Genomic DNA, 14,575 nt, shown 5'->3' with positions numbered 1-14,575 from the left:
GCAAGGAATCTTCATGTTTTAGAACACCAGCCAGATCTAATGTCCGCAAGTAGACATAGAAGAAATATATAACAGCCGCCTGGACAAGGGAGCTTTAAGCTGGTGACTTTTTTTTAGTTCTAAGTATGTATTCTCTAATCTCACATTGTCTCCCCCTTCTCTCCATTTTCTTTTTTATCTTTTGAAATATGTTCAATTGTACAGACTTCACTGAGGTATAGAGTGAACATTATCAAAGACTGTTGCAATATTAATATATATTTTTTGTATTATGGTAACTCTTGGGAGTGCCTGTCAGGATGCCACTGTAATGCCAATAGAGAAAAAAAAGACAGCCTCTTTCCTAAAGACAGCATCTAAGTGAGTAAAATATCAGGGTGGGGGGAAAGAAATAGATCAGCCACTTACGTTGAAAATGCATTATTCTGCTTATCACATCGTATTCCTTTGCAGCTGTCAGGTTCATTTGTCTCGTAGTAGAAGTACAGCTGGTTCAAACCATTTGCAAAAGCTAGCAGCACAAGGCAGTATATGAAGAGAAACTTCAAAATGTCCAGCAACATTCTTCCTAGAGATATTTGCAGAGGTCCCAGGTGAGAATTTGCAGTGAATAATGAGATCAAGCGTAGGGAGCTAAAGATATTTGCGATTGCAAACAGTGCCTCAGCCACCAGTGTTGGATGCCACATGTCCCAGCTCTCTCGTGGAACTAACCCACTATACTGAAAACAAACAGAAGGGAGAACATTACTCCTCTATTTTTATGTACAAACGAGTGTGTCAGTTTCCCTGTGAGCCACTCAATTCATTAGCACAATAAAAATAAACCTCTTTGGGGAAGTAAAATGTCTTCAGGAGAGTTTTTTTATGTTAGGAAAACCAAAAATGGCTGGTATTTTTGACCTTATCCTTCCTTTCTGTCTGCAGGATGTCCTATGCTTTCTCATTTTTTGCCTGTGTTTTGCATTTGATTATGATTTTTACTATAACAGAAGCATGTCTAACCATCCTGACAGATAATAAAAGCAATCAGTTTTGAGCATCTGGATTTTTAGAATTAAAGAAATTTTCAGCTGCAAAATCAGCTAAATTACTTCTTCAGAGAAAAACGTGCAGATAAGCCAATGATGGATAGAAACCTGCAAAAAGTTTTTGCAAGCTGAAATGAAACATTTTATCAAGGAATAAATATATATTTCTTAATTGCAAACACTGGACCAATGATGAAAAAGCTGTTTAATTTATGAACCATGACAGACTGCTTATTCATCTCATTATCAAACAGTCTGATCCTTGGAACTGTGATTCTTTACGGTTCCAGCAATAACAAAAAATTTCTTGAAGACGAAAGATGTTACTTTGAACTAAAGCTTAGCTACAGTTGCAGGCTCATTATTATTTATTGGGTCTCATTGATCTGTTTTACAGAACATATCAGAGGGCAGAGGTATGCTATCGATCTATGTTATGAAGCACTCTAAAACTGTGTGATAATATAATATGATGCACAGTTAAAAGAGTGCATCTTTACTGACTCTGGGCCACCCAGATGCAGCCTTCAGAGCCTTCACACTCTGTGCCCTTAGTAGCAGTAAGCAGAGGGACTCTTCCTTGTCACTGAGGCCAGATGAAACAGCATAGCCAGCCATCACAGTATTTCCATGCCACACTTACCTTCCCAAGAAGGGTGACTGCTTTCAAATTGCTGACTAGGACTGGGGATGGTCTGGGATAGCGGCAGGTGGCACCAGACCACACCATGCCTGGGTTGCTCTAACCATCTGGTGGCATAGGTGAGAGAGCTCCAGTGCCCTGGCACAGCTTTATTTACTTCTACACAAGCAGCCACAACATCTGACAATTTTGTGGATTTTAGGGTAAGAATCGTAAAACCGGAAAATAATAGCCCACTGTAGAGTTAAGAATCACCCTGCCTTGTGTTTCAGGCAGCAGGGGCATTCATTCTCTATAGGGCAGGGAATTAAATGGTCCTGCTGGAGTCATAGGTCAATACTTTGCCTATTAGAGTATCCTTTCTGCTACTGACCATGTTGTAAAAGCATGTCTTATTGCATTTGACATTGTAGCTCCAAGAGAGATGCTATTCTGCCTCATCTGCTGTTACCCTTCATCTCCGTTCTGATTAATCCAAGACTGGTGATGAGCTCATAGCCAGGAGAAAACAAAACTGAGTTTCCAGAGCCAGTTAAGACATAAAAGCAAGAAGAAAATGAAGAAGGAAAAAATTACAAGATCTGTTGAGAAAAGAGAGGTGCGAACTCAGCATCTTTTCTATATCTTTGTTTGGATAATACTATACAGTGTACTACTGTGAATTCTGATAGCACTTCACAACCCTGGTATATAAAAACTTGCATGTAGTAAGTAACTGGGCACAATTGCCAGTGCAAAGAAAGATTAGGTACTGCACAGTGTAACATATGTTCAGATTAGACAAAAGAACACAAGGTATGGGTGAGTAAGGGAAAACATGCTGATGAAACAAGATTTTAAGAAGTCATTTGAAAACAGAAGGAGATGGAGTTTTTGGTAGAGAATCAAAAAGCTTCAAAATGCAGGCATATTTTAGGTGAAGGTGTGTAGTAGCAGATTCCAAGGAAATTAAATGAGCAGAGAGAAAAAAAGAGTAGAAACTAAGAAAAAAAAAACTATGTAAATACTTTCATGGGGAAAGCATGAAACTACAATGAACAAGGATAGCTATGATACAATAAGGGAGCAAGGAAAAGATTTGACTGATCAGGTGTAGACAGCCACATCTGAGCTCTCTGTCAACTCCTTTTAGAGTCAGTGCCCAGAAATGAGCATTTCTAGAGTATCAGGAAAGCAAATATCTAAAACAAGTTATATGAGATGCTCCCTAACATTATCTTCCTTGATTATATAATGAGTTGGGGAAGAGGAGAGGCTATTCAGATATCTAGAAAGTAGTTTGACAAGATGAATCCTATCTAACATTTTCTAAAGAGAAGAAAAAATGACAAGGTTAAGGAGGCCAATGAAGGGGAGAAGAACAGACTATATCTTTGATATTCTGGACTGAAATGCAAGTGAATGTGGATTGGACAGCAAGCTAATTGTGCTGAGGTGATTGGTACAGGGACAATACTCCAGAGGTTAAAAAAACCGACAGATTATTTTGAGATCAAAAAATGATGAATAAGATGGTGAAATCAAGAAATTATAAAAAAAGAATGAAACTGTTACTTGATGAGAAATGAGAATATTAGAGAAAGAAGAAAAATAAGACCCAGGGATTGATTCCCACTACCTTTTCATTGCTCCATGATAGAACAGGGTCTCATACTCTCTCAGGTTCTTAAGGAGTTCTTAATCCATTATAAAGACACTCCAGTTATTGCAAAAGGCCTGAACTTATTTCAACTGAGCTTAAGATGGGAAATTGGCATTCTTTATTAATATTAGAAGAAGAGCTTTTACAAAACCAATCTTTTCTTATCAGTCTTTTATAATTTTAAAACTTGCATCTTCTTTGCCTGATGGTACAGGATGGCCAACAGTTGTTATAACTAAGTGCAAAAGAATTAATCTGCAAAACTTACTTTTTTTCTGTTTTCTTTTGTCTAATTTAATATATTAATTTAGGACAATGTGTAGTTTTATGTCCCATACTACTTTTGATGTTACCGTATATTTATTGAGGTTATATTATCTTCCATGGCTAAAAATCAGTGCGTTTCAATTTAAAGTCCATTTTTAGGGTGATAGTGGCCTTCAAACATTCTCATCAAAATCTTCAGGATCAACACAGCCTTACCTCACAAATCTCCTATTTTAACATGCTGTCAAAACATCTTAACAGCCAACACAACCCACTCTGACTAATTAAAACACCCGCAGTTATTATTGCCTTATTACCTAAACAAGAAAAGATCAAATGCCCTCTTCTCTGTCAAAGGAAAAACAGAGGCATATTTCTGTTATTTCAGCTTAACTGATTCTGCCTCTCCTAGACCTAAGTCCTTTCTATATGCGGATACAGTGCAAAAGGTCTCATGATCATAAGCAGAGGGTGAAGGCTATTTTTTTTAGTTTTGAAGAGATATAATTTAAGAGACTGGAAATAGCAGGATGTAAAGTAGTGAGAAAGGTGAAGATCTGCGAAGTAGATTCAGAAATGATCTGTGAAATATTCTAGTGGAAAGAGTACAGCAAATAATATATCTATTGTCAACTGGTTGGTTGAAGAAAAATGAATGTGGCACATCAACGAAAAATTAAAAAGACCAAAAAATGAATTAAGTGGCATGCAAACAGTAGAGCTTCAAAGCAAATGTGTGATGAATGTGTGATGTCGCCCAGGGAATAAAAGATAACAATTCCTGATCCTTATTCAGAGGAATTCAAATGCAAATCTAATATCTGGGCCATTTGTGCGAAAATACTCAGGTGATCATTGTTGTCTCATTAGGACAAAAGTCATGAATTGTAGATGACCAAGAGAGATCAAACGGAAATGTAAATCAGGCCTCTTGAATGTTTAAGAGACTGTCTGACCTTGGCTAAACGTGAGCCTCTCATTTCTGATAATGAAAAAAGATTGAATAATTTTATCCACTTCAGGAAAATTCCTTTAAATCCTTTTCTGAAAGGTCATATGTGACTGCGAACTCTTGCTATTTTAAAATGTATGCCCCAGTCTTTTCATTATGCTGCATTTCAGAGCAGCAGTAGGAAAAGCAGGGGGGTAGCAAAGACCCTTAAAACAATAATCACACTGAGGAATGGAGTCTAGAATTTTTCTTCTGGGGATTAATCCTCATATGTAAATGAACACTGGATCTGTGAAACTGATAAAACAACAGTCAAAATCATTTTACGTTGCAAAGGGATAAGAAGATGTCAGCTTCTGCAGAACTGGTGGCAGAAGAGAAATTTCATCTTATTTACTACAAGGCAGAGCAGTTATTGTCATTAAGAAAATAAATATGGAGACAGATGATGTATTTTTAGTTATTTTTCAGAGTTGCTGCCTTGAGTAGGAACCTGTTTCCATACTACATGATGGAATGAGACAGCATTTCATGTCAATGGCTGAGACTCACATAATCAGTAAAGTGAACTTGTATGCAATCTAGCAGAGCTGGAAACAAACAGCACTGGGTCCTATGGTCAGGTTTAACAAACAAATAAAGCCAGCAGGGTCTGCATGTAAGTTGACATTACATCTAGCTTGACACATCAGTACAAAATATATTATCCTTCAAAAACATAAAAAGAGCCATTTATTTTAGAGCACAATTATTTATATTTATAACCCTCCAGATAAGATGCTTAAAATCACTTATCTTGTACTCATATAAAACATGGGGCAGGGCACTGTTTATAATCATGTTATTTATCATAGAGAGAGCGTTTTCGGTGGATATACCAGATAATTTTAAAAGACTCTGCATGCTGACATAAAATCAGAGACAAAAAGCATAGCTTTCTGAAATACATGACATGTACTCATCTTATTTGAATACTGGAACTGAGGCAGATAACTTTGAGTTATCTTCATCATTCCCCCATCCTGAAATTACATTCTTTGGTATAATTTATATTGGCCCACCAGCTGCTGTAAATAATATCTATCTGCTTAACAGCTGTCTATCAGAGAGCTTTGAATGAGTAAAAATCAGTTTTTTATCCCGGGAACATCTATCAGGTGGATTGTATGAGGGGACTCTCATCTTTTTATTCAAGGGAGTTGGTTAAAATGGTTTCTTGGATGATGGTTTTAGCTGCTGCACTGATTCACAGCAGGTAGAATGCATCTAACACTCGGGCTTATAAGTCTGATTCAGTAAGTAAAGAAAACTTGTATTTTAGAAAAACCTTTTGTGCAAGGTATAGTAAATGAAGATAAAAGCTATGCATCAAAAGGTACCGATTACATTTGGAATCCCCTCAACATGGGGAGCTCTGTTATAGGTATTTGAAACAAATGTGCCTGGATAATAACTTATGCTTGCATTACTGTCTTCAATATATCTTTCTTTTATATGCTGTATTTCAATTGTTTACTAGAATTGAAGCTATTTTAAAGAAGATCAAAAAGGTTTTTAGGTGCACTATTGCACATGCAGTAAAACAATAATAGCTGCAAAACCAGAGATAGTGCTTTATGAATCATGTTGATTATGATTGTCGTGCAAGCACTAATTTGGAGAGTAATGGAAGCATGTATATCCCAGATACCATCACCTTGGAATCTGATTACTGTAAGCAGAAGCTGTCTGGGTGATGAAAGGATTATAATGCCTTCTAATTAATATTATTCTAAAGTGAATAACCAGCTGTCTCCAATGCTTTAGAAGGATGCATTTTCAGCTGTTTTGTTACATGGCTACATGACTATTTATTTTCCAGCCACTGTACAGTAAGGCATCCTTGTGTGTAAAAAGGTTTCATCAGCTTTAAATGGCAGATCTCCCTATACTTTTGAACTTCTTGCTCTTTCAGGCAAGCAGCTCCAAATTTCTTTGGCTGAGAAAGTTTCCAGAAATATGCAGACCCTTATGGATAGTCACCAAGTGGTGGGATAAATTTGACAGACTCCTATGTTGCTGTAAGCTTATGCTGCAGCCAGAGCAGCTGCGGTTTGAGAACAGGGAGCTGTAACGAGCTACTTGACGGCTGCCTCCTCTTCTCTTCCAAGCCAAAAGGATCTTGGCAGAGAAGAGTCTTGTTCCATGCATGTGGGGTAGCTGGTGGTAGTGATCTTGAAACAGCTGAAATAAAACACTGATAGAAATGGCCAGTAAAAGTGGGCTTGTTATTTTTATGTGGATGTGATGAGACCTCCATGACAGATGCTAAGAAATGCTTTCATTTTCTTTCAGATGTGCTTTCCTTACATTTGAGACCATTTTGTGACACAAATATTTCATTTTTACAAGGGATTTCTGTGATATTATGGATTCATCTCGAATACATACAAAATACAACACATTCTTTGGCTTTGGAAAGAAGGGCTGTTTTGCTGGAAAAAATTTCAAACAGTGGAAATATAAAGCTATTCATAAAAAGTCCATTAGAATGGTGAGAAAATAAACATATCCATATCCTGAAGTTATGCATGAAATTGTCTTATCAGTAATAACTTTTCACTAGAAAATAGGCCAAGACCAACACAAAACAATTTTCTGCAAATGTCCACACTAAATACTAGCAAGAACATGATAATATGATCATTATTCAGGATCAGATAACAAAAGATTGCCTGGACCTAGAAAGAAAAAGATATAACCCCAGTCCATAGCTTATTTTTATCCTGGTTTAGCTTCTCATTGTAGATGCAGAAAATTCAATAACCACATCATATATCTATATATCTGCACTGTTAAGCCTAAGAAACCATCAAATATAGAAGAAAGTGTACAGAAGCATAATCTCAGTTATCTTTAATAATTATTTGAAAAAAATTACCTTTGAAAATGCAACAATTTTCAAAGAGATTGTTGCTAAGTATAAGGAGTTCATTACAAAATCCATGAGGTTCCACCAATCATGAATGTAGTCCTGTAGTCCACCATCCCACATCTGTTTAATTTCACCCCAGATAAAACCTGCAAATAGAACATAATTCATTAAGCATGAATATTAACCAAAAAAGGCTATAACTATCCTAGACACTTATCTCACAATGGATTTAGTTTTCTTACATTAACTATAAAGGGAACACGGATGAGTGGTCTAAATTGCACTTAAGTGAAAATTTATTTTCCAATTAATGTTTCCAGAATCAACTTGTCAGTCAAGACAAAAAATCTTCTGCATGTACAGGGGCAATTTTTTTGATTTCCTTAGATCTGTTTTTCTTCCACATCCTAATAAGTATAAAAAGGGTCTCAAAACTATTCACCAGTGCCAACTCTGCCCTTGGATTTCTGCTGCAATGTAATTCAAGCTGGAATCTTCATGACTGCAGGAACCAAGCCAACCCATCAATTTGTTTCAACTGGAACTAACGCTGTCAGGAAGAGAATTTCTATTGTTGTTGTCAATGTCAAACTAAAGTCTCCCTTTTCATAGGAAAGAGCAGTGTCTTCAGCAAAATATTTTTAGTTGGTTCTTTACTTTGGGACCTGAGGAAATGGAAACTGTTTTCAGGTGTGCAGAGCACACATTGCTCTGGACACAAAGTGGTACAGAAATGTTCAGCCTCAACTGGAAATACTGCAAGTTGTCTGGCATGAGCTCAATTTAACAGCTCCTGAGACAACTGCGTGGAGACTCTTTAATGCTATAAACATTAAAACCTCTCTGAACAGGACATGTCACATTATTGTATAATATGGAACATTAAAACACACAAACCACAATAGAACATTTAGATGCATTTTGTGTGTATGCATACATACATCTACAGAGTTTTTTAGTTAACAATACCAATGGCACTTCTATATTTTTCACAATTCTTTCTTTAAAGGAATTTCTTTCTTTGTACTCAATAAAGATGCAACATTTATGGCAAAAGAGGCCACTCCTCACCTATGGATGCTGAGATACAATTCAACATGGCTTTTTATCACCTGGTTATCACATGTTGCTTTAGAAAATGTTTAACAGATTTCATACAGGGGCATATAGAGTCCTGCATTGCTCTATTCTGGGCTTAGCCTTAAACCATAAGATTTTCACTTAATCATCTTCTAATTGACTGCATAGAAAACTTCTGTGTTATCTCAGACATGGTCCCTAGGAGGAAATTTCTTGTGTATTTTCATTTGTGCCAGACAGTGTTCTGGGGGTGGGGGGTTGGGGGGGTGGGGAAGAGGGATAGGGAAGATGAGAGGAGTACAGTTTCATTTAGTAGTGTTTTGGCTTGAGTCCTGGCTGCTTCACAAAGGAAAGATTCCCTTCCTCACTACCTTGCCCCTGCAGATCTCAGCCATGTTTCCACCTTGCTCCTATGTGTTAGCATCAGTAATCATGAGCCTCAGGAGCATCCGAATCATCCAGCTGCTCCAGCACATTTTTGTCTTAGTAGGGTTCATTTTCAGCCACACCGACATGCAATTTCAGCTGCCTGTAAAGCTGGAGAAGCACATTTTGAAAAAGGAGCATGGTGGGAACACATCGAGCAGAAAGTGGGACAAGCCCATTCTGGTGTTCACATATTAGGCTGATTGCAGCTCTACCTTTAGATGATCAGATACAACTGATGCACAAAATATAGCACTTTTAAGAGAATAACATTTATTTTCAAGCTGCAAACAAGTGTGATGATTCAAAGTTGGGAAAGAGTAGAATATTATTGCATGACAGGAGTCAATATCCAGTAACACAGTATTCACTGTTACTGTTAAACTGCCTGAGTGCCACCATGAAGGGAAGACCCCTTTGCAGGGCCACTTGGCAGGCTGCTAAATCCCTGTCAGTTTTAGCCTTGCATGCAAGGAATTAATCATCTACTCTTCAAAGAGCTGATCATTTCCAACATATAGTATGGAAAAGACTAGAGCAGATCTGGTTCCTCCTTCCCTCCACAGTCCCCTTCAGCCTTCAGTGAGAAGGCCATGGACCTGCAAATATTCCTGCTTGCTCTTTTGCTGCACCATAGACATGGCTCTTCAGTATCAGATCATAAAAACACCCATTTTATGGGCTGCAATATACTCCTCACATTTCAGACACTACCCTGAACCACCCCTACTCAAACCACAGAATGACATATAAAAATAACCATTACACCACAGGACCCTGAGATGTGGCTCAGAAGAGGCCCAGGGCCAAAGGTTGCTTAATGCGGATTATGGCCCCTAAGCCTTAGTGTTAGAGAACAGTTCCTTATCCTGTTTTATTTAATTTTGTAGATTTAGCCCCAGGCTCTTGATACTTGGAAGATGACTTGGACTCAGAAAGCAGAGTTGCACTGATAGAAAAAAATCCCAAATAAGAAAACTTTGCAGAGATCTGTACACACATTAATAGAACTAAATAAACTCTTTTCTTATTCATCACAGTTAAGCATTCCATTGAAAATGTGTTTTAAAAACAGAGCAAAAATAGAGTGGGGTGATTAATGAGACAAATAATCAAGGGAAAACAGTAACTTCAGGAAAGTCTTCTGCTGAGATATTCTCATGATTCACAAACAGTCAAAGACGGGAAATAACACAAACACAGCAGGGCTGTTCTCTGTCAGAGTGTTGCTCAGCATTGTATGCTTTGACAGCACTGACTAAAATATAATAGAATTATGTACAGACTAAAAAATAAATGCTGACTAATGCTTCTGCATTTGATCTTTTTTGTAAGTCAAAAGCCAGACTGTTGTTCCCAGCACTTCCTGGGCTTCAGAAAATGAAAATATAATTGCAAAAGCTGACATTAACAGAGAAATATTGACCTATTACAGCATTCTTGTGGAAGAGAGTATATGGCTGTTGTAAAACTGATAATCATAAATGAGAAACAACTAAACCAAACTATCAGTAATGCCAATGTCACCTGGCAGCTTGAAGTTCTCAGAGCACACTTTGACATCTTAATGTTGGTGGTTCTAATTTTTTTTTCTGGTTCTGTTTTTTCTGGGTTTTTTTTAGGTTCATTCTGTTGCAGAACATTTTCTTTTTAACCAACCAATTACAGAAAACTGGAAATCCTACATTTTTGTTGACCATACTAGAGATATGATAGTTTAGTCTTTCTTGCCAGTCAAATCGTCTAAGTGCAAACTCTGTAGATAAACACAGTTACTGAGATCTTTTGGTACTCCAGATAACCTGAAGCTGGGTTGAATCTGTTCACTGACTGTAGTGGAGAAGATTTTTGTCCATTAAGTCCAGTTTGTTCTTTTCTCTTCAGCAGCTGACACACAGAAATTTCAGTAGATAGGTCATGGAGCAATGCAGTTAGTGATGAGATTTCTCTTACCTACTTTTAGTTGTTTGCAGTGCAAACATCTCCATCTGAGCCAGTCAGCCTAGATTGCCCTTATAGTCAATGGAGAGAGAAAATCAATTCTAGAGGCTAGCTCAGAAGTAGACTCTGCACTACAGATGTCTACATTTGGTCAGATGAATCCCAGCCTCGACATCTGCTCCTCATGCAGGTTAATGAAAGGGTGAATGGAAATGCTTCAGTGAAGCAGAACTTCATTTAAAAAATGTTGGTTCGTGGTACTCCAAATGTTGCATCTCTGATTTAGTGAGCTTTTAATGAATCCAAAGCTTGTGGAAGACTTCTGGAGATTCCCTTGTTTCTAGACAACCCTGTCAAGTGTCCTGCTAAGGTTTGGGAAATCCAAGGCTTCAGCCCTGGGCAGAAAATCCATGGCCACACTGCTTTTGAGCACTTTCACTGCTTTAAAGATGAGAGCCTGGGAGGCTCTAACCTTGGCTTTCAAGGCTCTGAAGGCCCCTGCTACTGAGACAGGATTTGGAGCCAGGAGATTCTGTATCTGCTGATGCTACTGCTTTGGATGTCAGGTGACTAGGTTTGAGACCCATGCTCCAGACAGACAGATGTTAAGTTTGTGACAGACATGCAATTCATGTGTGCATAGTAGAGCTTCCCAGATATGTCAGGTACCTAACACTTTTTTAAAAGGGAAATCTTGGAAAGTAAAAAGTCCCAAGGTGGACTACTAAGATCCACAACTTTGGAAGAAGCCCATGCTGAAAGCTGAGGTCAATCTTAAAGCTGCCAGGTCTCTACTGCTAGGTATCCTGAGTGGTGGTTAACTGGAGCAATGGATGCCACAGAATTGGGATCTCTGGAGCTCTGTAAGTCCTCCCAAGTCTGCCTGGAGTGTTATCCTACAAAAGTGTACTCCGAAATCCCAGAGGCCTTCTGCAAAGTCGAAGACTTCTGGAAGGCCCAATTGATGGAGCTACTCTGAGCAAGGAACCTCAGTGATTCCAAGTTACCCTTTTTGGGATTAATTTCCCATTTTGAAGCTTACAGTTACACAGCCAGAGGTCTTGAAATTCTGTTGTAAATCATAACTATAACAAAGAACTTTTTTACAAGAATGAAGAGTTGGGAGGAAAGAGAGAAATCAGCTCTTCTCTTCACAGATTCTGACACAAAATACCAAGTTTCTCCTGTTACATTCACTGGGAAAATCAGGAAAGGTCAGGAAAATAAAAAGGTGAAGAAAACCCCCACCTCTCCACTGCCTTATCATGCTGCTTTTATGATTTATTCCTTTTTAATATGCAAGAATCAACATTATGTACTCTTCCACCTTATGGAACAGGGACTTAAATAGAAAGTGAGACTTCAAAACATTTGTTGCCATTGTTTATGACTAGATATGGAAGCAGTAAGAGAGAAATAATAACATGGATATTTTGAAACAGTTTGAGATGATAGAAATAAATCTGATTAAACATCTCATAGTTTTAATATAGATAGTTTTAAAACAGATCAAAAGTCAGTGCAGGAATCCCACAGAGTGCATGAGGCCCTGTGAATGACGGGCACCACTGGAAAGTTCTTACAGCACTGTAAGGTACTACATAAGCAAGCTGATCGCTGCAACTGTTTGACTTAAGTCCTGTTTGCCTGGTATGAAAAAGGAACTAAAATAAATCAGATAAAATTATTTTTGAGAAAAAAATGGAACCTATGAGTTAAGCATATTTTCATTTTGCACTAAATGTTTCTGAACTTTGATGAAAAATGTTCCTTCTACTAAAACAAACCCTACATATTGTAAAAATAAGTTTTGCCCAAACCAACAAGATGCGTAAAGTTAAAATGCTGTCTTACTGAAGAAAAAAAGGCATGAAAATAAGAAATTTCTTAGAAAAATGTAATTTTTAAATATCAATTTTTCATTCAAATTAGTTCATACTTTCAAAAAGTCAATTTTAAGAACTGGCTAATATGTATTTTATACTGCAGATGAGCAATGTGTAGATTTGTGTGTATACATATACACATCAATATATACATACTGATAACACTAGCTTTTATTTTATATTTTTATCTATAGCTATATTATCTCTGTGTGTGTGTGTGTGTGTGTGTGTGTGTGTGTGTTTGTATGCACATGTAGGTATTTGTGTTAAAAATGTTTGTTAAGTAAGGCATCAAATGGAGCAGTGCATTTAGCAATGCACTTAGATTTCAAAACTATAATTCCAGTCTTGAAATTTTCACACATTGGACACTGAAATGCCTTTTAAAAAATATGGATGTATTTTTCTGTTCATAAAGTAAGACTCAGCTTGCAAACTCACATCTTGCAACTCTGAGCAGGGCAACAGCTCAATACTGTTAGGAATATTCTCTGCCCTTTTGAATAAAGCCTGGGGTTAGACTACAAAATCTCTTCAGGCAGGCTGGCAGATAACTTTCAGATGGTAAAAAGTCTGGATCTGTCCTGACTGATCTCATAACTGATTCACTGAACTAGCTATGGTTTTATTCTTATGGAACACCTCTCTCATTCCGACACAAAACAAACAACAAACAAACAACCCCCTTCCCAAATCCATTCAAAGGTGGCATTAAGTTGTAAGACAAAAAATCCTAGATATACCTTGGCTAAATATCTGTCCTGTACTAAATCTTCAGCAACTACAAAAATTAAACAGATTTTAAGGCAACTGTAGAAATTCACAAAAATGTTATCCCATCTGCACAACACAAATATTTGGAAAACTGCCTTCTATTGTTTATAAATCTAATGATGGATAATGCCTCTTTGTAAATAATAATGCCAAGATTTGTCAAAGAAAGGAATACCAAAAGCAGTATTTTGAACTATTTTTGTTTTTAAAAAGATTTGTGGATCCCCAGCTAGTTTTGGCTTCACCTTTCCCACAAAAGGTTGGTCACTCTGTGCTATTTTTGTTCCTTGCCAGTAAGTGGTGGGAAGTAAGAGTCTCCTAAGGTTGAATCCCTGCATGCCAAGTTCAAGAACAACCTTTCAGTATGTTTTTTGCAAAAAACATATTTTCACTGGACTGTAAAATCATTTAACTGACAAACTCAGCTTTGCTCTACAATAAGACCTAGAGTTTTTCACAGGTACAACACCCCCAACAACAAAAAGTGAGACAAGCTAATGATCTAAAGCCCTCTGAAGCAAAGGGAAGTCATCCCAGGGAATTCAATGAGCACTGATAAGGCTTGAAACATCTCTTCTGTTTTACATCTGGTCTGATGAACTGATCTTTGCTGAAGGGATATGAAGGTGATAAGAAGAACCTTCAAGAAACATCCTGGTGTAATTCAGGAATTTCTAATCTCCGGGACGTATTTTGTCAACAGAAGACAGCTATTTCAAAGTAACATACCCCAAATCAAAAGCAGACCACCTGCTTTTTCCCTGGGAATAATGAAACAGCTGAACAACAACTCATACACATGGTATCTGTGTCCTCTGTCATGTCAGGCAAAGATAAAGATCTGGGAGTAACACTGCCAGAGGCAAGATATATGCCCCAGCTGTCTGTGCAGGATGATGATACATAAGTGAGCTAAGTCTGGGAATTCGACATTTAAATAATCTGTGCATAGAGCTTAACACTAAGAATACTTAATTCACTCTTTGACTTCACTTTCTTATCTGTAAAATTCAACTTAA

General features: G+C 37.4%; 1 protein-coding gene across 1 annotated transcript in view; it reads right to left on the bottom strand.

Moving 5' to 3' along the window:
- TRPC4 (transient receptor potential cation channel subfamily C member 4) overlaps nt 1–14,575 on the bottom strand; it is a 144,151-nt gene that overhangs the window by 17,704 nt on the left and 111,872 nt on the right. The window contains exons 5-6 of the mRNA XM_026108354.2: nt 7,456–7,595; nt 409–722 (exon numbers count right to left, since the gene is read on the bottom strand). Coding sequence (XP_025964139.1) covers nt 409–722; nt 7,456–7,595 — 454 coding nt within the window. The remainder of the gene's footprint in view (nt 1–408; nt 723–7,455; nt 7,596–14,575) is intronic.

This window comes from Dromaius novaehollandiae, chromosome 1 (genome assembly GCF_036370855.1).
Source record: "Dromaius novaehollandiae isolate bDroNov1 chromosome 1, bDroNov1.hap1, whole genome shotgun sequence".
NCBI lineage: Eukaryota > Metazoa > Chordata > Aves > Casuariiformes > Dromaiidae > Dromaius > Dromaius novaehollandiae.
Note: the sequence above shows the minus strand (reverse complement) of the source record. Positions and strands in the feature narration are given on the sequence as shown.